At 43.7% G+C, this 20,581-nt stretch overlaps 1 protein-coding gene and 1 long non-coding RNA gene across 3 annotated transcripts; one reads left to right on the top strand and one right to left on the bottom strand.

Moving 5' to 3' along the window:
• Nucleotides 1-629: 629 nt before the first annotated feature.
• Nucleotides 630-6,312, bottom strand: LOC141738289 (uncharacterized). The gene is made up of 3 exons (XR_012585361.1): nucleotides 5,971-6,312; nucleotides 3,059-3,168; nucleotides 630-735 (listed from the first exon to the last, which is right to left on the bottom strand). It is a non-coding gene; the product is annotated as an uncharacterized LOC141738289 (long non-coding RNA).
• Nucleotides 6,313-6,566: 254 nt separating this feature from the next.
• PDIA4 (protein disulfide isomerase family A member 4) lies at nucleotides 6,567-20,223 on the top strand. Of its 2 annotated transcripts, none has more exons than XM_074575650.1 (10): nucleotides 6,567-7,061; nucleotides 12,056-12,230; nucleotides 13,962-14,167; nucleotides 14,826-14,964; nucleotides 15,492-15,697; nucleotides 16,655-16,813; nucleotides 17,944-18,095; nucleotides 18,489-18,645; nucleotides 18,731-18,964; nucleotides 19,558-20,223. In XM_074575650.1, the coding sequence occupies exons 1-10, from the start codon at nucleotides 6,959-6,961 to the stop codon at nucleotides 19,971-19,973; spliced, it is 1,947 nt and encodes a 648-aa protein (XP_074431751.1). In that variant the 5' UTR covers nucleotides 6,567-6,958; the 3' UTR covers nucleotides 19,974-20,223. The 2 variants fall into 2 exon arrangements, with proteins under 2 accessions (XP_074431751.1, XP_074431752.1); XM_074575651.1 differs by having other exon boundaries at nucleotides 6,719-7,061; nucleotides 18,486-18,645.
• The last annotated feature ends 358 nt before the right edge of the window (nucleotides 20,224-20,581 follow it).

The following is a 20,581-nucleotide window of genomic DNA, read 5'->3' as shown; positions in this document are numbered from 1 at the left end:
TTTAAGACTTCAGATAATGAATAACACATAGCCTCATCACGTCTTGGGAAGCCAACATTCTCAAAATCTACTACTGTCAGAGACATCAGTCATTACTTTCCATGCATGAGCCACAATAATTAGTGTTTTTTCATACCACCTGCTCCTGACTTGCTGAAAAACTGATCAGTGGCCACTTTCAGCATGGGGTAATCCACTTTTAGGTGAAAAATCCATTTTAATATAGTCTTCTGGAAGCAGAAATTATGTGGAACCTGGCCAGCTGCCAGACATCCACCCAGCCACTCTCTCACTCCCCCTCCTCAACAGGACAGGAGGAGAAAATAAGATTAAAAAACTGGTGGGTCAAGATAAACACAGGGAGATCACATACCAATTACCATCAAAGGCAAAAGACACCAGACTTAGAGAAATTAATGTAATGTATTGCCAATTAAAACAGACTTGGAAAGGGAGAAATAAACACAAAACCAAAACCAACACCTTCCTCTTACTCCCCTTTATTCCCCAGGCTCAACTTCATTAGCAACTCCTTTACCAAATGGCACAGAGGGATGGAGAACAGTGGCGGGGGAAGGGGGAGCGGGGAGCTGCAGTCAATCTGTAACAGCTCCCCTCTCCCCCTCCTTCCTCCTCATACTCTTCCCCTGCTCCAGCATGGGTCCTCTCCACAGGCTGCAGTTCTTCAGGACTAAATCTGCTCCAGCAGTGGGGAAAAGTTGTCTCTGCATGTCACTGTAACACAGAAAAAAGCACCTAGATCATGTATTGCCAAATCATTGCTTCCACACAGATTATGAAGATGCAAATATTCTTTTTAAAATGCAAAATACTTGTGTGAAATTATTATACAATGCCAGTGATGAGCACAGGTATACCTGTGAAAAATACTGCCACTGCACAGCTTGCTGTGACAAGCAGACGGTGAGACACAGCACCAGAATCCACAGCACTGTTACGAAGTAGATGACATATCACCAGTGCCGGGGAGGTTAAATATAGTGCTTCTTCTGCAAAGGTTGTATCAACCACATGCAAATGACAACCTTAAGCTCTTAGAGGTCTGTTAGAGGATCAGTTTCATGTGTGCCCAAGACATACAACTCTAAGAAAGACGGTAGTTATGCTGTTCATCCTTTCTCAGTGCATCTGTCACTTAAACTACTTAAAGTCAATACGGCACTATATATGTGGAACTGGTGCTGGAAGTGGAATAACCTGACAGGTTATAATGAAAGCATTGTGAAAGTGGGTCTGCCATGGGCATATAGGGCTCGCAAGCTCCCCTTCCCTTGACCCCCATGCAGCATGCTCTGGGGTGGAAAAGCTGTGCCATCTTGTGCCAGCTACGCATAGCAGTTTTCTTTAGGAAGTTTTTCACTGATGTACTCTGCAACAGACCATACCAAGCCCTTGAATCATCCTCCTGGATAAAATAATAGGTGACAACCTGGAAGGCCTGTGCTTTCAGGTGTCAGATAAAAGCTATATGCAAGATGCTTACCTTTGACTAGTGGGGAACTGTACCACACAGGATAGCTGCTCAAAGGGCAACAGCCTCCCCCTCAGGCCACAATCCGTTCCTGCTCCTAATCCTGTGTGCTTCCTGCTCTTACCTTGCCTCAGAGAGTTCTCAGCCTTCTGCTGGGTCTAATGCACAAACCAAACCAAAGCCATCCTGCAAAGAGCCAGGAAAATTCCTGACCTGCACTGTAGCCTCAAGCCCCAACAATACCATACCAGTTCCTAACACGAGGGGCCAATGCAGTGACTGTTCCTTGCAACGTTCCCAGAATGGGGAAGAGGGAGATCACTCCTGCTCTGCTAGAGATGGGACCCTCATTTCAAGGGGATGCTCATTCCACGTTATATCCCCTATTTTTTCCTGTGGCATCAGTGGATCTCTTCATGAAGTTCAGCAGATGGATCAGAGTCAGAGCTAAATGAAGACTAGAAACAAATCCACACAGATGCTGAAGTGTAAACAGACAATGCTGGGAAATACACGTTTCCATCAGCCTCACTAATCCCAAACACAATCCCAAAATGAAGCTAGTGCTTCCAGTGACTGCACAGCACCATTACCACAACAACTGCTCCTCCACATATGTCCATCACCAGCACCTTTGCTGAGAAGAACACAGTTCCTCTTCCTCTCTGCTGCTTATTTAAGATGCGTCTTTCAATACTTGCCTCTCAAAGCCTTTTCTGCTCCCTGCTTGAGCAGCACCTACCAGGCAGGTCCTGCCCTAACCTAGGGTCTTGTGTGGCGGGTCACAGTGCAAACAACAGTTTTCTCTGTCTGCAAAGGAGTGTTTCAACTTTTGAGGCTGGACTCAGGCCAGTGAGTGAAACCAACTAAGAATCTTTTTCCTTTCTATATGAAAATATTTCATCCTCCCATGCTTCTTCACTTGGAAAGACATACCCAAACACTGGAGCACCTCTGATCTTTGGAAAAATTACAACATCCTCTGCAAGGTAATTACTATTTTTTTCCAGTTTTCCAACATAAAATAAGGAACTATTCTCATCTTGTTAGGTCAACCATTATCAAGACACTACAGTACACTTCTGTACTTTCATAGTACTGTTATCTTAAACCTCCATTGTGCTATATGCACACATAAGTCTGCTACATTTTTTTCTAACGAGATCCCCATATGCTAAAAAGCATTAGAGCCAGCAATGCACTGAACTTCACCAAGTTCAACTGTTCCTTACAGGAGGCAGGACAAACATGTAGTCATCTGTACAAAAGGTGAAAAACAATTTGTGAAAAAGTAAGTAATTCTAGCAGTAGTCACCATCAAGGTTCTGTTACATCCATTCTGTTACATCCAAGCTGTCAACACATTGTAGTGTTGAAACTGGTAAGACTGGTTTTGAACATTGAAAGTGCTAGAACGTGACCTTGCTGAAAGGTTCCAATGTTTATTCCATACTTATTTACCATATAAACTCCATAAAAGTGATCTCTCTATATATATTTCAGCTGAAAAAAAAAAAAAAACCCAACCATGTTATAAACCACAGTTTAGATATACACTACACTTACAGAGTTGTATTGGATTTGTGGTCATCCAAATTTAGGAGTCTTGTAACTTCACAGACACCTGAAGTAATCTCCGCTGATCCATTACTCATTGCTTCTTACAATACAGAATTCTGAAGAAAAATAATGCAAGGGACAGCATTTAGGCCACTTATCTCAATGAGTATGTATTTTCACACATGTTCTCTGCTATTCTTGGCACCAACTAACAAATCACTGAAATGCCACATCTATACCAGTAAATTAGATACATCTGGGATACTCCTAGGCACTCAGGCCAACCAACATGGCACACCAAAGGGTGCCAACACCTGGATTTTTCTGCAGCATGCCTTTTACCCAGAAACTGATCCATAGATGCTCTGTGAGGTTTCATCCTTTCAGTGCTTGTTTGCTTACTAGTATGTATGCGGCAGAAGTGACTTGTAAGTGTGGCCAGTTTCTCACATCAGACATGCTGCAAGGGGCCTGTGCCGTTCACTTTTCTGTGCATCTAACCTCCAGATGACCCTATGCTTAGTTATCTGTTCTAGGCTCTGTTCCACCTACCTTCTGCCTTACCCACCTGGTAGAGAGGATGGTTTTCACATTACTAACTCATGTAAAGAATGGCAAAAGGCGGCAGTGCTCTTCCCAGTAGTACTTAGTTCAGAGAATATTCAGCTTCATATGCTCATCCTCACATGTAAACAAGCCCTTAGAGACCAGGAAGGAATCTCTTGGAAATGCTGTGCAGCTAGCACACTCTTTGCAGTGCTGAATGTATTCCACAATCGCACTGAGTTTATACCCCAGCTGGTGCTATTTACGACTCGCTATGCTACCCTGCGTTACCCCAAACTAGGAAGACAGGCACAGCTCCGTTGGGTTGAAGACAGACCAGACTGTGGTCCTTTGCCAAGGCCGTGTTTATCTAGTGGGACGTGCCTGAGATCCGGGCTACCAATACTGTTAACTACCCACACAATTAACCTACAATTTAGCAAATCTCTCAGTCAGATGATCAGGCTGTCCTTGGCTGAACAGGGATTACAGGGGCTTGCAGGCTTTCCTCCTACAGTTCAAACAAACAAATAAAAAAAACCCTGTATTTGTACTATTTGCACTTTCTTTTCACTGTCTAGCTGGATGTTGGTGCTTTACACCTTTGACTGCCTAGAAGATCTACTGATCTCATTTTTCAACTTGGTTAACATGTCTAAACATAAAACACAATAACCATAAAATTTAGCCATCACAAACCAAAAACTATTTAAATCCTGTATTTCATATTTTAACAGAAAAAAGCAATACTGACACTCACACTTTACACGCCTATTTTTTCTGTAAGCTTTTTTTAGCTTGTTTTCCAATGGCCTACTGGGCCTGACAGAAATCCTCTGCCTTGGCACAGGTCACTGTCAGGTAGATAATCTCCAACCTAAATCAGAATAAAATGGATTACAATAGCCACTATTTCTCTTATAAACTCTGTTGAGGAAGGCATTAAATATTTCACACACCAGCACAATATTCAAATCAAGGGTTGTATTAACCAAACAGTGAACAGACTCTAAATAAAAACCTTTCATACTCTTTCATCTCTTTCATACCTTTCATACTCGAACTTGTTTGGCAGATGAGTTGAGGGAAGGCACTGACTCTCATTCTATAACTTAACAATGTAGACAAGGCAGGTTTTTTCATGCCTTTTTCCAACCTATTTGCTACAGACCACTGACAAATGCCAAATGGCAACCTAGGTGCATAAATAGTCTTTCAGAGCAACACAATGTATTCTCAGTCCCCTAAAATTGTGGGTTTTGTATTTTAAGTTTGCACGTCAAGGTCTTGAAGATATTTGCTTATCACAAGCTACAGCTACTACTTTAGAGCATGAATACTGTGCACTGAATTTAACAGTGCTGCATGCTTACAAACCATTCAAGGGTCAGAATTTTATTAAAAAGAAAATAATTGTTTCATGAACCTAGGAACAGCTGTGATTTGTCCAAGTATGTGGCAAAACTGGAAATTTGAGCACCAAAAGCCCAGTTTTTAGCACTGTCTTATTAGGTCTCAGATGTTCACCAGGTAAGCATTTGAACAGTCATTGTTAGAAATTATGCTGCTATCTCTCTCCACAGTCACCATCAGTAAGCAAAAGAGAGAAATGCAGTTATTACCAAAAAAAAAAAAGCGCCATAGCTATGACAGGAAGGGGAAAGGGGAAGAATCAACCATCCCAAGGCCTGCTTATGTTTGGGGGTTTGTTGATGAGTAGGGGGCTGATAAACTTGGAAAAACCTGACTCAGTGAATTACTGATCTCTTATAATCTAGATAAACAACTCCAATTTCACCACAGCCTTTTGGAAATACAGGAAGTTAAGCATAAGATACTCATTCAGACAGATGGCAGCACACACCTTTCCTCTGCCCAAGGGCTGTGAAACCTCTGCAGAGGGCAACCTGGGAGTCCTGGTGGGCAAGTCCACCATGAGCCAGCAATGTGCCCTTCTGGCCAAGAAGGTCTCCTTGGGTGCATTAAAAAGAGCATGGACAGCAGGTTGAGGGAGGTCATCCTCCCCCCTACTCTGCCCTGGTGAGGCCGCACCTGGAGTACTGTGTCCAGTTCTGGGCTCCCCAGTTCAAGAAGGACAGGGAACTGCTGGAGAGGGTACAGCAGAGAGCTACCAAGATGATCAAGGGACTGGAGCATCTCTCTTACAAGGGAAAGCTGAGGGACCTGGGTCTGTTTAGCCTGGAGAAGACTGAGGGGGGATCTCATCAGTGCTTATAAATACTTAAAGGATGGGTGTCAGGAGGATGGGGCCAGGCTCTGTTCAGTGGTGCCCAGTGACAGGGCAAGAGGTAACGGGCACAAACTTGAACACAGAAGTTCCATCTCAACATGAGGAGACATTCAGAACCCACCTGGACGCGTTCCTGTGCCACCTGCTCTAGGTGACCCTGCTCTGGCAGGGGGGTTGGACTAGATGATCTCCAGAGGTCCCTTCCAACCCCTACCATTCTGTGATTCCGTGATTCCGTGAGTCTTTGCTAATTTGTTAATTACAGTATTACAGAGGGATTTTCTGTTCCCGCTTCCCCTGAGCCCGACGGCAGCCCGTAAGGGCAACGGCACTGCCGAGCACTTCAGGTAAACGGCAGTAAGTTACTTAAAGCACTCTAACACCGGGGCCTGCGCCACCGGCGGCGGGTGCCGGTTGCGGCGCCAAGGCCCCGTCCCTGGACCTCTCCCCGCGCGCCGGACGGACGGCGAACCCCCTTCCCCCGCCTCCAACGGCCGACCGACGCCGTGCCCCCGCGCGGGTGGAAAGTCCAACCCCGCCCCGCCCCGCGCACGCGGCGCGTGCTGACCGGCTGTCACCGTCCGCTGGACCCGCCCCCGCCCGCCTTCTGCCCGCCCCCTGGCGGAAGCCCGCCAATCCCGAAGGGCGATGTGGCCTCTCGCCCTTGGGGGCACCGCCCTCCCCTCCTCCCCCCGCCCCGCCTCGCCACCTCCCGCCGCTGCCAGGGCAGCTGCGCCTGAACCGCGTGGCGGCCGGCGGTTGGTGGCCCCCAGGCAGCCAATGGGGGAGCGGCACCTCAGAGCGGGCGCCTCATTTTACGCACGGCGGCGCGCGCGCTAGCTGCTTCGACCGCTCGCGCTCGTTTGCCGCCGCGGGGTAGTGGCCGCCGCCGCTGCCGGGGAAGGCGGGGGGTGGGCGCTGGGAGCGCCGCGCGCCCGGGCCTTGCGCGGCGGAGCCGCTTCGGAGGAGCGCGCGAGGCGATTGGTGGTGACGCCCAGCGCGTCGTGGGGCGGCAGCCAATCAGGGGGCGCGGCGTCCCGCGAGGGGCGCGGCGGGCTGGGCCGGAGTGGAGTGGGCCGGACCGGGTCGAGCGCAGGAGCGGCGGCGGGATGAGGGCGAGGGGTCTGTGGGTGCTGGTGCTGCTGCTGGGGCTGGCCCAGATCACCCTCCTGGCGCGGGGCGCGGCGGCCGAGGAGGACGACGGCGACGGGGGTGAGTGCGGGCGTCTTGAGGACGAGCGTGGGCCGGGGCGGCCCGGTGGCGGCCCGCGGGACGCGGGTGCGTAGACCCGTCGCCGGGCGCTGGTGGGGGCCCGGACCCGGCGCTGCGCGCTGCAGGGGCCGGGCTGGCGGCGGCGGCTCCCCGGAGCCCTTTGGGCTGCGGTGGCGGAGGCAGAGCGCTGATTCCCCTCCGTGAGGGCGCTGGTGTCTCGGAGAGCCTCTTCTAAACATGGCATTAAAAGCTAGTAATTAGCCATGTTGGCTGGCATTTAAATTGCCACTAAATTTGCGGTTTCGTTATCCAACGGAACATTCTTTTCCTTACCCCTTAATTCAGGGGATCTGTGCATTCTGTGTGTTTCAAACTGATTGTTAGGGTTTTTTTCTGAAAAGGAGGGCCGTGTGTTGCAAGTTTCTTGGTGTTTCTTCCCATTGTCTTTGAATTTCACTGATGCGTGTCTGCCACTTTCCAAAATTAGCTGGAACAAAGCTGCTCTGACTTACTACGTTTGGTGCCTGTACATAGGAGGCAAGCATTTGAAGGTGCCACTTCTTTGGTTTTAAGCATCTTTCACGCAGATTTTGAGAAATCCTATGTTTTTCATGTTTCCGACATTAACACTGATGTATGTTAAGTATTAGAGGGTGTTCAGGGAGATGGGATTATGGATGACCTCCTGTCCTGCAAATTCTTACTCAGTGAATAGGCACTGAAACTTGAAGACATGCATTTATGTCAGGTACCTTATCTGTGCAACCAACTCTATGATCTGCAGGATAAAGGGTCAAGAGATTTTTTTTATAGGATATATCATCTGCAGTAAGGAGATACATGTATTTAAGCTTAGAATTAAAAAAAAACTTCAATGGAAGATTCTGTATTATGTCTATTTCTCTGCTTTTAGCTATAATACTTGATTATCATTGCTTCGTAGCATGTGTGAAGCCCAGTACTGATTTCCCCTACTACCTTCAAATGATGAAGTAACACCTGTGATGTTACAGCGAAGCCTGGCTGACAGCAGTAGCCCAGCTTCTTGCAGGCTAGGCTCTCATCAGTTTCCCATCTGCGCTGTTCTTCTCATTATATGAGGCCCTGGGATCAAAGATGCACAGTGATGAAAGTATTTTCTTCTGTGTGCAAATTGTATACTAATCTATTGCACATCTTGAATAATTTTCCTCTTTCTATTGTGTATCTCGAAATTGATATATAAATCATGAACTAGGCTTTAGCAAGCTGATGCTTTAAAAATGCCTGTAGTTAAGGAATTTCATTTTTGCCCTTGAAATGCAGACCTGTATGAAGTTGAACAAATTTACTTTGCAACAAGCAAGTGACCTAATGTAAATTGATTGTTCAGCAGATGAAAATTTCAGAAGAAACCAGGCCTGTCGCACTGTATGGTTTTTGAAGTGAAGTTTGACTAGGGGCAGTGAGGCAGCTGACAGCAAGGTTAGCCTAGGTCATGACTGTTAATACCCTTTGCATCCTGATAAATGAAAAGGAGGCATTTGTGTACGGAATCCACTACAGAAAAGACTGAGGAAGACTGTTTTCATGAAAAGGCTTTTGAATGCCCTGGCGACAGATTACAAGTTTGGACTTCTGTGTTTCTGAAAACTGAGCTCATCCAGTTGAGAAACAGGCACGGCAGTGCCCTCCTCAAAAGGAAACTTTCGTGCATAATCCAGAAGTCATTGATGTCTGGATGTGGCTTTTTCATGCAGGATTCACCCTACTTAAGAAGAAGTTACTAGGCCAGATTTCCAATAAATGCTGAAAGTTCAGTGAAGTTACTATAGGAATTAATTTCAGTTAGAGTAGCTGTCATCCTGAGGAAGGCCTGCCAGCCAGCATCGTGTACCTGAAGTCTTAAAATGAGTGTCATCTTCATCATGTTTCTTCACTTGTGTAGTAATGCGTTGAAATTTGTGGAAATCCTTTGTTGGAGTAAAAGGGAGTGGTCCATACTTTACTGGAGGGCAGGTTTTAGCCACAGCTGTCACTTGTTGGTCTGCCCACCTGCTTTGCAAGTAGCTTTAAGAAACAAAGACACTTCATTGTGGGTGCAGCTATTTTATTTTCATGAACAGTGTTATGCAAATATTCATTAGCTACTTTTGCCATTTCAGGTGTCAGTTAGACTCGTTCTGTATCTGTTCTCTTCAAATTGTAAATCATTAATGCAGAGGAAAGTTTTCTTGCTCTTAGTGAAAAAAGTCCTGCTTATTTCTCCTGTACTTGGTCAGGTCCTTGAAGCAGGTCTTTCAGTTGCAATGCTAAAGGGGACATTAGAGGTAGCTATGATAAGCCTAGGTACTGGTGAAGCTGGAGACTACAGAGGCTGAATTAGCAGCCTTAAGGACAAATTTTCAAGTGTGGTTAATGTTTGGTTTTTTTTTTTTTTTGGAAATGGGTGCCCTCTGTAAGCCAGGGGGGAAAAGCTGGAGTTCTGCTGTTAGGTGCTACTCTCCTGCCTCCATCTCTGAGGAGGAGGAAGTGGGTGTGTGTAATGCCTGTGACAATGTATCACTGTCAAGGAAGTTTTATGTTGGCAGGCTATACAGACACTGTAAGATACAGAATAATTTCAGTGATGGAGGTCAGATCTCGTGGTTTACCATTTTCCACTTATGCAGGATGTTTTTCTAGGTGATACTTTCCTTTCAGCTTTCTAAACCATGAGACTATGCTACAGCAGTTGCGGTGGTCTTTCTTTTTGGGAGTGGGTAGTTAGCATAGTAAGCAGGAATGAGAGTTGCAGCCTCATGGTTAGTTTCAGAGGTGCATGGGCAGAATTGGCCAGCTAGTTTTGCTCAAATTCCTTTGTCAGGAAAAATCAAGTCCAAAGTTATTTGCTTGGAAAAGCAGCAGGCATTGCGCAACTCACTGGGAATTCAGTCACAGACCAACCACGAACACCCTGTGGTGAAACATAGCCCTCAAGACTGCTGGACATGTGTGTAAGCAGAAGTATTGACTGCTGAAACCTCCTGAAAACCAGCCTTTTCACCAGTGCAGTCATGTAGGTACATGACTGCTGTAAATTAGCTTCAAGGCTGTTTGACAGTTCAGCCCTTTCACTGCAAGTGTTCAGAGGCAGCAACACAAGAGGCATTGTCCAGTTGCAAATAGTGCTTTTAGCTGCTTTGTAGATAGATGAAACAGTAGTAGTTGTTATAGAAACTTAATCCAGGTGACTACTGTTGAGTGATAAGTGATCTCCTGTGATCTGTCCCCTCATCAGAAGCTTTTGTATTTTGGTGGTGTGTAAAGTTGTGTTCTAATTAAAATTAAAGCGTTTTCTCTAGGGGCACATATTGGTTTCTGAGAGCATATAGGCTTATTTTTTTTAATATCTTCTAACAGAAAAATGCCTATTGCAATTTAACAGCATAATTTTGTCCATGGTGAGCTTGTTCCTATGGCCTGCCATTGGTCTGAAAATAGTGGCATTTGTTTTTATCACTTTTTCATACTTGGATACTACATATTTATCATTCTTCCTTTCAGATTCCAGGTGAAATCAGAGTATTTGCAGGATTCTTGTCCTGAATAAGTAGCTTACATGTACATGATTTGCTGTCCTACTGCAGTAACTCCTGTCAGCTTAGTCAAAAGCCAATTAAAGTTAAGTAGAGAATAGTTTTGAACAAGAAACATTAATCTCTTTCTTTTTGTAATCCTGAGGCTTCCAGTGGTTGAAAGGGCCTTGGCTTTGTTGTTGCAGTTTTCATTTGGGATGAGGTATTTTCTTATGACTGCAATTTATTTAAAGTCATTCAGGAAGGTCTGCTTGCCTCAAATGATAGCGGCTTAAAAAAAAAGTTTAAAGGAAGATGTGAAAGATTAAATATTAAAGAAACCATCTCAAATTCCAAGCCAGCAAAGACTGAACCAGTCGAAATGTCCTGGCTTCAGATTTCATGTGCTAACTTTGCTTTGGTAATTTAGCAACTCTGCTTTCTCTTTGAAAGTCCTGTTCTGGACTAGCAGTTTTGATCTCCTTAAATCAAAGGCCTCCCCAAAAGCTCTTTGAAAGAGGTTTTCACTCCCTTTGTTTTAGAAGAGTACCTTGCATCTGCCAAGTGCATAGGAGTGGGTTTTCACGGGATTCCTGTGACAGTCACTTACTTGATTTTATACTCCCTGTGCAGTCTGGTGCTGATCCAGAGCAGACTGATGCTCCTGTGGGTGGAAAGCCACTTCAGCGACTTGCAGACCTGAAACATCGCTATAACTGAAAGCAAGATATGTTGAGGTGGCAGGGGTGGAATTGAACAGTCAGGAATGGAAGCATAATTTTGAAATGCTGCCTTTAAACCACATTGGTAGTAGTGAAATGATAGCATTTGAGCTTATAGCCTGTCTGTTTATTAGACCTTCGGACAGGCAGAGCATAGCAGTTGTGGTGTAACAGGTGTAGTGAGTAAGGGTACAAGGCAGGCATTGGGGACAGATAACATCTGCTTTTTTGGTACAAGACACCTAATTTTTCCAATCACAAGTTGCTGTACTTGAAGGACAGCTGTTTTGCTGCATGATGAAGGGCTTCTGTTTGTATTCAGGTGTCATCTGTGTGACCTTCTTACCCAACAAAACATGTCTGGTGCCTTGCTTCCCACATTTCAACAGGATAACCAATGAATGTTGGTAGTATTTGTCACATAGCAGTATGCATTAATTCTTGTTGTGAATTTTGATAGTTTGCTCCGAAGAGCAAAATATATGTTGAAACTACTGAAATGTTGATATTGTTAGATGGCATAGCGTGGACAGGAATGAAACAGGACTGATCAAACATCAGAGTCCAAGCTCTTTGCAGACTGAGGTAGCTGTCATTGTATGTGGAGCAGGTACTAACCTATGTTGATACTTTTTTTTTAACCACAGGATGTACTTAATCCATCTTTAACCTGGTAGTGTTATTTTAATGTTAAACTTCACACAATCCAATCCATACTGCACTTTTACTTTTCCAGAGTCTGTTACAAAAGAAGCTGACGATGACAGTGATGATGATGACGATGATGAGGATGACGACGATGATGACTCTGAAGTTAAAGAAGAAAATGGTGTATTAGTCTTGAATGATGCAAACTTTGACACCTTTACTGCAGACAAGGACACTGTGCTGCTGGAGTTCTATGCACCATGGTGGGTTCACAGCCTGTGGTACTTCCTTAGGTGCAGAATGGGGTGGATGCTGGGGGCTTCTGTGACAGGACACACTCTTACAACATGAGCTTGGCTTGCAGTTTCAAAGATGATATAGGAGTAGCTTGCCTGCAGGAGAAGCACTGGACTCTGCCATAGTCCAGGGTAGGAGATGGTTTGCGTGGTGCGGAGGTACCACTTTCCCCTGTGCCATGCAACAGACAACAGCCTGCTCCTTCTCCATGGATATGGGTCATGCTGAGGGATCCCATGCCAAGGGAAGCGCAGCCCTGGTTCCATCCCTCTTCCGTGCCTGTCAGGGAACAGAGATGGTCCCAGTAAGCCCCAGGAAAGTTATGCTGTGTGGTCTTGCAGCCTGCTATTGTGTCCTTTTGCTGGCCCACTGAGAACTTGTGCACTTCCTCAACTAGATGGAGGAATGAAGACTTCCCTTCTCAAGACTCCTTCTCAAGTTCAAATCTCTGTCCTTGCCAGAAGGATGCGGTGTGAATAAGGACATAGCTTGTTTGTGTTACCAGTTTAAACAGTGCCTCATACATCTACCTAATGATGATAATGCTGCTGGCATACCAGTGTGCTCAGGGGACCTACAATGGATTTACCTGCATACAACGGAGGCAAGGAATTTTGGCAGGAATTTATCTTTTGCATTCTTATGAACAAAAATAACGGAGATGGTTAGTGGGGAAAAACAAGAGTAGAGTATATTTGCAGTCAAGTTGCTGAGTTAGTGTTGCAGCCAGGACCTCTCTTCTGTTGTGACTTAGTGATATAAAGATGACTACTCATTTGTCCTTTTCTAGTCTTTGAATAGAGTGGAGAATATGATCTTCCTTGATGTGGAGTTGCATGTTAACTAACATTACTCTCATTACAGAGACTCTCATCCCTGCTTGGCTACAGGTACTGTTTCTGCAGCTGTAGTTTGCCAGCATGAAAACGGAACATGAAGCTTACTTTATCCAGGCAGAAAGCTGTGTGTGGTCATCACAGACTAAACACCTCTTCTCTTTTTTTTCTGCTCTACCTCCTGCCAGTTGCGAGGCTAAGCAGTACAGGCTATCTGCTACACACTACCTTCCCACTTTTTTTTCTTTATTTTCTTGGTTTTGTCTTCAGCTTGTCAAGCTATATTCAACTTTTCTTATGCTAGTAGCTTCTGTCATGCCAGCTTTTGTAGCAGGAGCCTCTGCTCTTCCCAAAGAGTTTGGTATGGCCAGAGAGAGCGAGCAGGTGCTACAGTGCCATATTGGATGTGAGATTTCATTAGGCCAAGTTAACTACTGGTTCATTTTTTCGCTTTAGTTCAATTTAGGGTGCTGAGTAGAGAAGACAAACCTAGATTAGGGAGAAGCTGAAGTCTGAATGAGACCATATTTTGGGGGACAGGGAGGAAGGAGAAGCACAGTACAAGGTTTGCGATCTTGTGTTAAAAGGGATTGTTACTTTTTTTTACAATGGCTTTATGAAACATATGGAAGTGTGTTGCCTTTTGAATGGAGAAAAAAAAAAGTTGGGGTTTGAAAAAAACCAGCACATTCGCTACAGTTACTCTCTACCTCTCTCCATGATCTGAAAATATAGCAAGACAAACATTCTCATGTTGATGTTGTGAACATCATGCCAGAAGGTATCCTGGAAATGCAGAATAGCAAATTACTCCTGCAGTTCTATCCTATTCTAATGTATCTACTTGTCTTCTTCTGACAGGTGTGGGCATTGCAAGCAGTTTGCTCCTGAATATGAAAAGATAGCCAAAACTCTGAAGGAAAATGACCCTCCTATTCCAGTTGCCAAAGTAGATGCTACTGCAGCCACTTCACTAGCAAGTCGTTTTGATGTCAGTGGCTACCCAACCATCAAAATCCTGAAAAAAGGCCAACCCGTTGACTACGATGGTTCTCGGACGGAAGATGGTAAGCACCAGTCTTCAGCAATTTTCTGTAACGAAGCAAAGAAGTATATGGTCTTGCTTTTTAATGTGACTATTTTGAAGGACTTTGATATCAGGTTACTTTGTCTTAAGCAGCATAATATGATAAAGGCTGAAATTTTGCCTGTCTTCTCAATTGGTTGTATGCTAGAGGACAAATTTTCAGGTAGTGGGTGGTGGTGTTTACTGATGGAAGGTTTCTAGAAATATGACTTGACTAGTAGAGGAGTCTTGTGCTTGATGAAGAATCAACTAATAAGAAACATCTGGTCTGTATAGTGACTATATATAAAACCTCTTGCTTAAAGAATGTGTCTGACTTCAGACACAGGGGTAAAAACTACCTTTTCTGTCTGTTTTGAGATGGCATTCACTATGGTGCTGCAAAGTACAGATCTGTGCTCTGTGTAAGTGAGATGCTCTATAGGGTGAAAAGACGACATTCTTGGCAATACCAACAATTAAATAAAACATAAAGGATCTTGATTAAGAAAGTGTTCTTGTGAGCTTGACGTGTAAGCTTTGGTCCAAGACCATGCTTGCCACTCTGATTTTAAATTCTTGATAGTGACTCTTGCATTTGATATGCTACAGGTATGATAATGCAGACTTGCTAATTGTGCTGTTGAACTGTATTTCAGCAATTGTGGCCAAAGTCAAGGAGGTTTCTGACCCCAATTGGACCCCTCCACCAGAAGCTACCCTGGTATTGACCCAGGATAATTTCGATGATGTCGTGAATGGTGCTGATATAATCCTGGTGGAATTCTATGCTCCATGGTAAGGAAGAAGGCAGTCACCCGTACTTCCCTAGCACAGCTGACCTGAACACACTTGGTGAACCCATTTTTTGTTATGCCTCTTGTAAAGAGGCTTGCCTTGTGCAGGTGTGTAGCTCTGGTGTGCCTTAGTTCTAATCTGGACCTAGGATTACATTACAAATCCCTTGAAGACTAGACTGGATCTGTTGTTCAGCAAGGAGTGGTCTCCAAAACTTCACTGAAGATTCTCCTTATTTACGAATTTGGAAACGCGTTGAGAGATACTGAATACCAAAGGGAGTTGGTCCTTAGTTTAAAACGGCCTCTAAAAATGAAACTACCTATAGTAATGTGGGGCCAGACATAATGAGGTTGTCCTCTTCAGGTTGGAGAGACAAGTCTTCCTAGCTTGAAATGTCCTGTGGATTGAATAACCCCATTTCTACTTTCTTCATTCTGGAAGACTTAACTTCTCCAATTCAGAGGTAGAACGTATCTAGCAGGACTCATGGCTTGTTAAAACTGCCCTCCTCTCTCCTTCCCTAGGTGCGGACACTGCAAAAGGCTTGCTCCAGAATATGAGAAAGCTGCCCAGGAGCTCAGCAAGCGCACACCTCCTATTCCGCTGGCTAAAGTCGATGCCACTGCTGAAACTGAGCTTGCAAAGAAGTTTGATGTTACTGGCTATCCAACTCTGAAAATATTCCGCAAGGGCAAACCTTATGACTACAGTGGTCCACGGGAAAAATACGGTACTGCAACTTCGGTCTCTTCTACCAAGTAACAGGCGATAGGACAAGAGGAAACCGTGTCATGTTGTGCTGGGGAAGGTTTAGACTGGATATTAGGAAAAATTTTTACACTGAAAGGATTATCAAGCATTGCATCAGACTGCCCAGGGAGGTGATTGAGTCACCATCCCTGGAGGTATTTAAAAGACAGGTAGACATAGTGCTTAGAGATATGGTTTAGCGATGTTTTTTTGTCAGAGTTAGGTTGATGGTTGGACTAAATGATCTGAAAGGTTCCTTCCAACCTAGGCGGTTCTATGATTCTGCTGTTTCCTATTTCCTGAGGGCTTGACTACAAATGTTTTTATGTATCTATAGGACTTGCAGACTTGTTAATATCATAGCAATGGTAGTTGAGGAAACCTGAAACACTGTGCCCTCATACCTACATAGGCCAGCAGTAGAGATTTGTCTCTAATCTTTGTAACATCTTATGGTGGTACTATAAACTCCTTTTAATATACAGTAAGTTAAATACATATGGTGAAGCACTGACAGTATGAGTAAATGGGCAGCCTTTAATTGCACTGGAATGTACCATAAGAGCTGGCAAAGTGCTTAATATTAGGTTTTAAGAAGAGGGAAGACTTAAGACTACCTAAGTAGAACTTTGGCTCATAGCAGGGTCAGGAGCCAGTGAAGGGTCTAGAATTTAAGAAAGGAGGGTTACTTTGAAAGATCAGCTGCTAGCCATGGAACTCGTGTTTGGTCATATCTTCTGAAACCAACCTGAAAGAGAATATCCAGGACTGCATCTTTAAGAACTTGGACTGAGGCTTTGCTGATTTGGTCTGTTAGTTATTGTGGGAGGGCTGCACAGAAAGAAAGGCATCCGTAGAAAACGTGTCGTAGAGAATTCCTGAACCTTTCAGTTCAATGAATGTTCTAAGCAACTAAGCAAGTGGGTTTCTCTCCCAGGTATTGTCGACTACATGATTGAACAGGCTGGTCCTCCATCCAAACAGATTCAGGCAACCAAGCAGGTACAGGAATTTCTGAGGGATGGGGATGATGTCATCATCATTGGTGTCTTTAGTGGAGAGAATGACAAAGCCTATCAGCTCTATCAGGAAGCAGGTAAAGAATGTTTTAAAGTACTAATGTATGTTTTATTGAGGTTCTGTCCAGGACTTTGGGCATGGAGAGATCCTTTATTTCTGCTCTTAGTTCAGTGAGTGAGGTTGGAGAGGAGTAAGAGGAAGGAGACTGAAGGGTGATCTTCCACTTGTACTCAAGGAAAAAAGGTCACAACAGATTTTGGGGCTATAACTAAAGTATCAGCCAGTCACAGGAGATACCTTCTCTTGGTACTGTGTCCCTAAAAACATGCAAACTAGAAAGGAGGGAAAATTCCTAGCTGAGGAACAAATCGCAACTTCTTGGCTTAAAGCCTTGCTAGCTTTGCTATTGCTTGTTTCATATCTGACAGTTCCAGAGGCTGGACTCTGCTGAACTTGTTTGAGGTGGGGGGTGCTGGAGAAAGAATAAGCATCCACCTCTGGGTCGGTTTATCTACACCATTCCTGGTAATGTTTATTCTTAAAAACCCCTTTGATGCCATACACTGATGGTACTGTTAACAATATTTGATACTGCACAGAATAGCATAAGCACTTGAAGTGCTTAGTCTATTTAATCAATCCCTGTGTCTCACATAATCAGACTACTCACAGCCACTCTTGGTTTATGCCAGAGCCTTGAGAGCAGTTTGGGCAATTCTTCTCACCCAGCTATGCCTGCATCTGGAGCTGCTGTCACTTATAGTTGGATTAGGAGCTGATTTTGGTTGCTCCAGCATGGCAAGATACAAAAATGTTTCCCAGGCTGCCCCAAAGCAAACAGATTGACTAGGTGACCTTGTGAGTCCCTTTCCAGCTCTACTTTCTGTTATCTGGGGAGAAGCCAATAGGCAGGAGACTGATAAACAATTAGCTGTTTCACTGTGTATGTTTTGGAAGCTGTTCAAGGTTTTTGAATATGTAGAATAACTCATCAAGTAGATAGGTTGTTGAACAGCATACTCAAATTGTATGCATTTTCACATGCTTCTCACACATGGATAAGAGCTATTTCCCAAGACTCTGGGTTATTCCATGTCCTAGTGAAAATGGGAAGAGTTTCCTTGCAGTGCACTCTCAAGGTTTCAGGCAGAGGCTCTCAGTTCACTTCTTGATGACTTTTCCTTCTCCCTAACCTTAATTTTTCAGCTAACGGTTTGAGAGAAGATTTCAAGTTCCACCACACCTTCAGCAACGAGATTGCAAAACTATTGAAAGCATCTCCAGGAAAACTGGTTGTCATGCAGCCAGAAAAATTTCAGTCAAAGCACGAGCCCAAGATGCATGTTTTGGATCTTAAAGTGAGTAGCTGGTCCAAAGTGAGAAAACTTGTGCATGGATTGAAGGTTCTCTTTCTTTGTATATATGAGCAGTTGGCATCTTCCTATTGGAAGTACTCCACTAGATATTTGAGGCCACCTGTTTGTCCCCTGAAATTGCATTGCTTTGTTTGAGAAACCTTTATAAAAATAAACCCAGAGGTTATGTATTCAGATAATAATTTACCATTACAGTATTCAGTTTAAGGGTAGAATACTAAATTATCTTTAGTGCTCAAAGATTTGAGGAGTAAGGTGACAGCATTGTTCATAACATGCCCCTCTTTCTCATTCATGCTTGCATCAATATTAGTTTCTAGTAGTGTGTAACAGAAATGCCACTTAAGTCCTTCTGTCTGAACTTTTTTTAAGCAGGACTCTACAGATGGATCAGAGATTAAAGAGCACGTTGTAAAACATGCTTTGCCTCTAGTTGGTCATCGCAAGCCTTCCAATGATGCTAAAAGATATGCTAAGCGTCCTCTAGTGGTTGTCTATTATTCTGTAGACTTTAGTTTCGACTATCGTGTTGGTAAGTTAAATTTACCATTCTTCCACTTTGAGAGGAAGCAAGTAGTAACTAGAAATTACTAATCCTATTGTGTTCTGGTTTTCAGCTACCCAGTATTGGAGAGGCAAAATCCTGGAAGTAGCCAAAGACTTCCCTGAATACGTGTTTGCTGTTTCTGACGAGGAGGATTATTCTTCTGAAATAAAAGATTTGGGCCTGCTTGAGAGTGGAGAGGATGTCAATGTCGCCATTCTGGATGAAGGTGGCAAGAAATATGCCATGGAGCCGGAAGAATTTGACTCTGATGTACTCAGGCAATTTGTACTGGCATTCAAAAAAGGTACAGTTTCTAAAATAGGGTTCTCTAAGCTATTTGCTGTTTTCCCTTCCAAAAGTTTTTCCTGAGGTTATGGCTACAGTGAAGTCATATGTGCAACCCTACATTGTTCTGTTACTTAAGACTTTCGGATGTTTCTTGGGTTTTTTGTTCTTTGGTGTTTTTTGGTTTTTTTTTTAATCTCGGTTCATTAACTTTGCTTGGATTGTGCTGTGGCATCTAGCTATACTCTAACACCAAGCACGTTTGGGAAGCCTAAAATGTTTTTGCAACTTTGAAGTGTGAGTTGGTTATTCATATTTGGGACTAGTGTAATAAATCAATCTCTAATACATCATGTATGGACAGCCATAAAAAGAGGGAGAAAGCTTCTAGGGAATTGTGAAACAAATTGTTGCCCATATTTCACATCATAACATCACATATAAAACATCACCAGCAAGCTAGCCTATGTTTCATGCAGAGGTAAATTCATGTACTGGTGCAATGCTTTTTTCCCTGGCAGGAGGATGTACTTCTGCCCTTTCTTTTTGGGGGAGATCATAACGATTGCTCTTACTGTATTCTAACAATAGTGTGTGTTTGCTTCCTTCTAGGAAAACTGAAGCCTATTGTGAAGTCCCAGCCAGTGCCAAAAAATAACAAAGGGCCTGTGAAAGTGGTAGTGGGTAAAACTTTTGATACCATAGTAATGGATCCAAAGAATGATGTTCTCATAGAGTTCTATGCCCCATGGTGCGGACACTGCAAGAAACTAGAACCAGTGTATAATGAGCTAGGCAAAAAATATAAGAATGAGAAGAATCTAGTCATAGCCAAGATGGATGCTACTGCCAATGATGTGATGAGTGACCGCTACAAAGTGGAAGGATTCCCCACTATCTACTTTGCTCCAAGAGACAAGAAGAACAACCCTATTAAATTTGAAGGCGGGGACAGAGATCTAGAGCATTTGAGCAAATTTATAGAGGAGCATGCAACAAAACTCTCCAGAACAAAAGAAGAGCTTTAGATAAGTTAAGAGTGGTGAAGAATAATTGTTTGTACATTGTAGTTAAAAGCAAGTTACAGACAAAACTTCGTGAGAGAAGAATTAAGCAGTTTGAGCAAAGAAATTCCTTGAGCAGTAAAGCAATTGCAGTATCTTTTTTTTATATGGCAGAAAAGTTTTTCTGGACACTGAACTTCTCTGATATGAATGTCTTATGTTAGTTATGGTTTTGATCTTTGGAGAAAAATACATCCTTTATTTTTTGTGACTATCTTGAGCTTGATTATTTGACTTCAATGCAGCTGTTTAAGTTAAAAGATATTACCAAAAAGACAGAATGAGATCCCTCTGCCAAACAGATTTCTTTGTCTTATTTGTTGGTATGGTTAATGGGGGGAGCAGTGCTTTGAGCCAGCCTCTCTTCTGTTATATTTCTGTATACCTATTCGTGTGACTATATCACTGCGTTCATTGCTGAGGGTAAGAATGGGAGTTTTCTAAAGTGTGGATGAATTATTCAGTTCCATTGAGATAAGACACAGTCACTTGCTAACTAAATGTGCACTAGACCTGTCTGCTTTTGATTTGTGCCCCTCTGTAGAGAGGGTGATGCTAAAATAGCAAGTTTT

The sequence above is a fragment of the Larus michahellis genome, chromosome 2 (assembly GCF_964199755.1).
Source record: "Larus michahellis chromosome 2, bLarMic1.1, whole genome shotgun sequence".
NCBI lineage: Eukaryota > Metazoa > Chordata > Aves > Charadriiformes > Laridae > Larus > Larus michahellis.
Note: the sequence above shows the minus strand (reverse complement) of the source record. Positions and strands in the feature narration are given on the sequence as shown.

Bases quoted from the DNA above. Each gene is read 5' to 3' on its own strand.
- PDIA4 (XM_074575651.1), top strand. From the start codon at position 6,959: ATGAGGGCGAGGGGTCTGTGGGTGCTGGTGCTGCTGCTGGGGCTGGCC. The intron at 7,062-12,055 runs GTGAGTGCGGGC...TTACTTTTCCAG, and splicing joins GGAGGACGACGGCGACGGGG to AGTCTGTTACAAAAGAAGCT. The intron at 14,965-15,491 runs GTAAGGAAGAAG...CTCCTTCCCTAG, and splicing joins GTGGAATTCTATGCTCCATG to GTGCGGACACTGCAAAAGGC.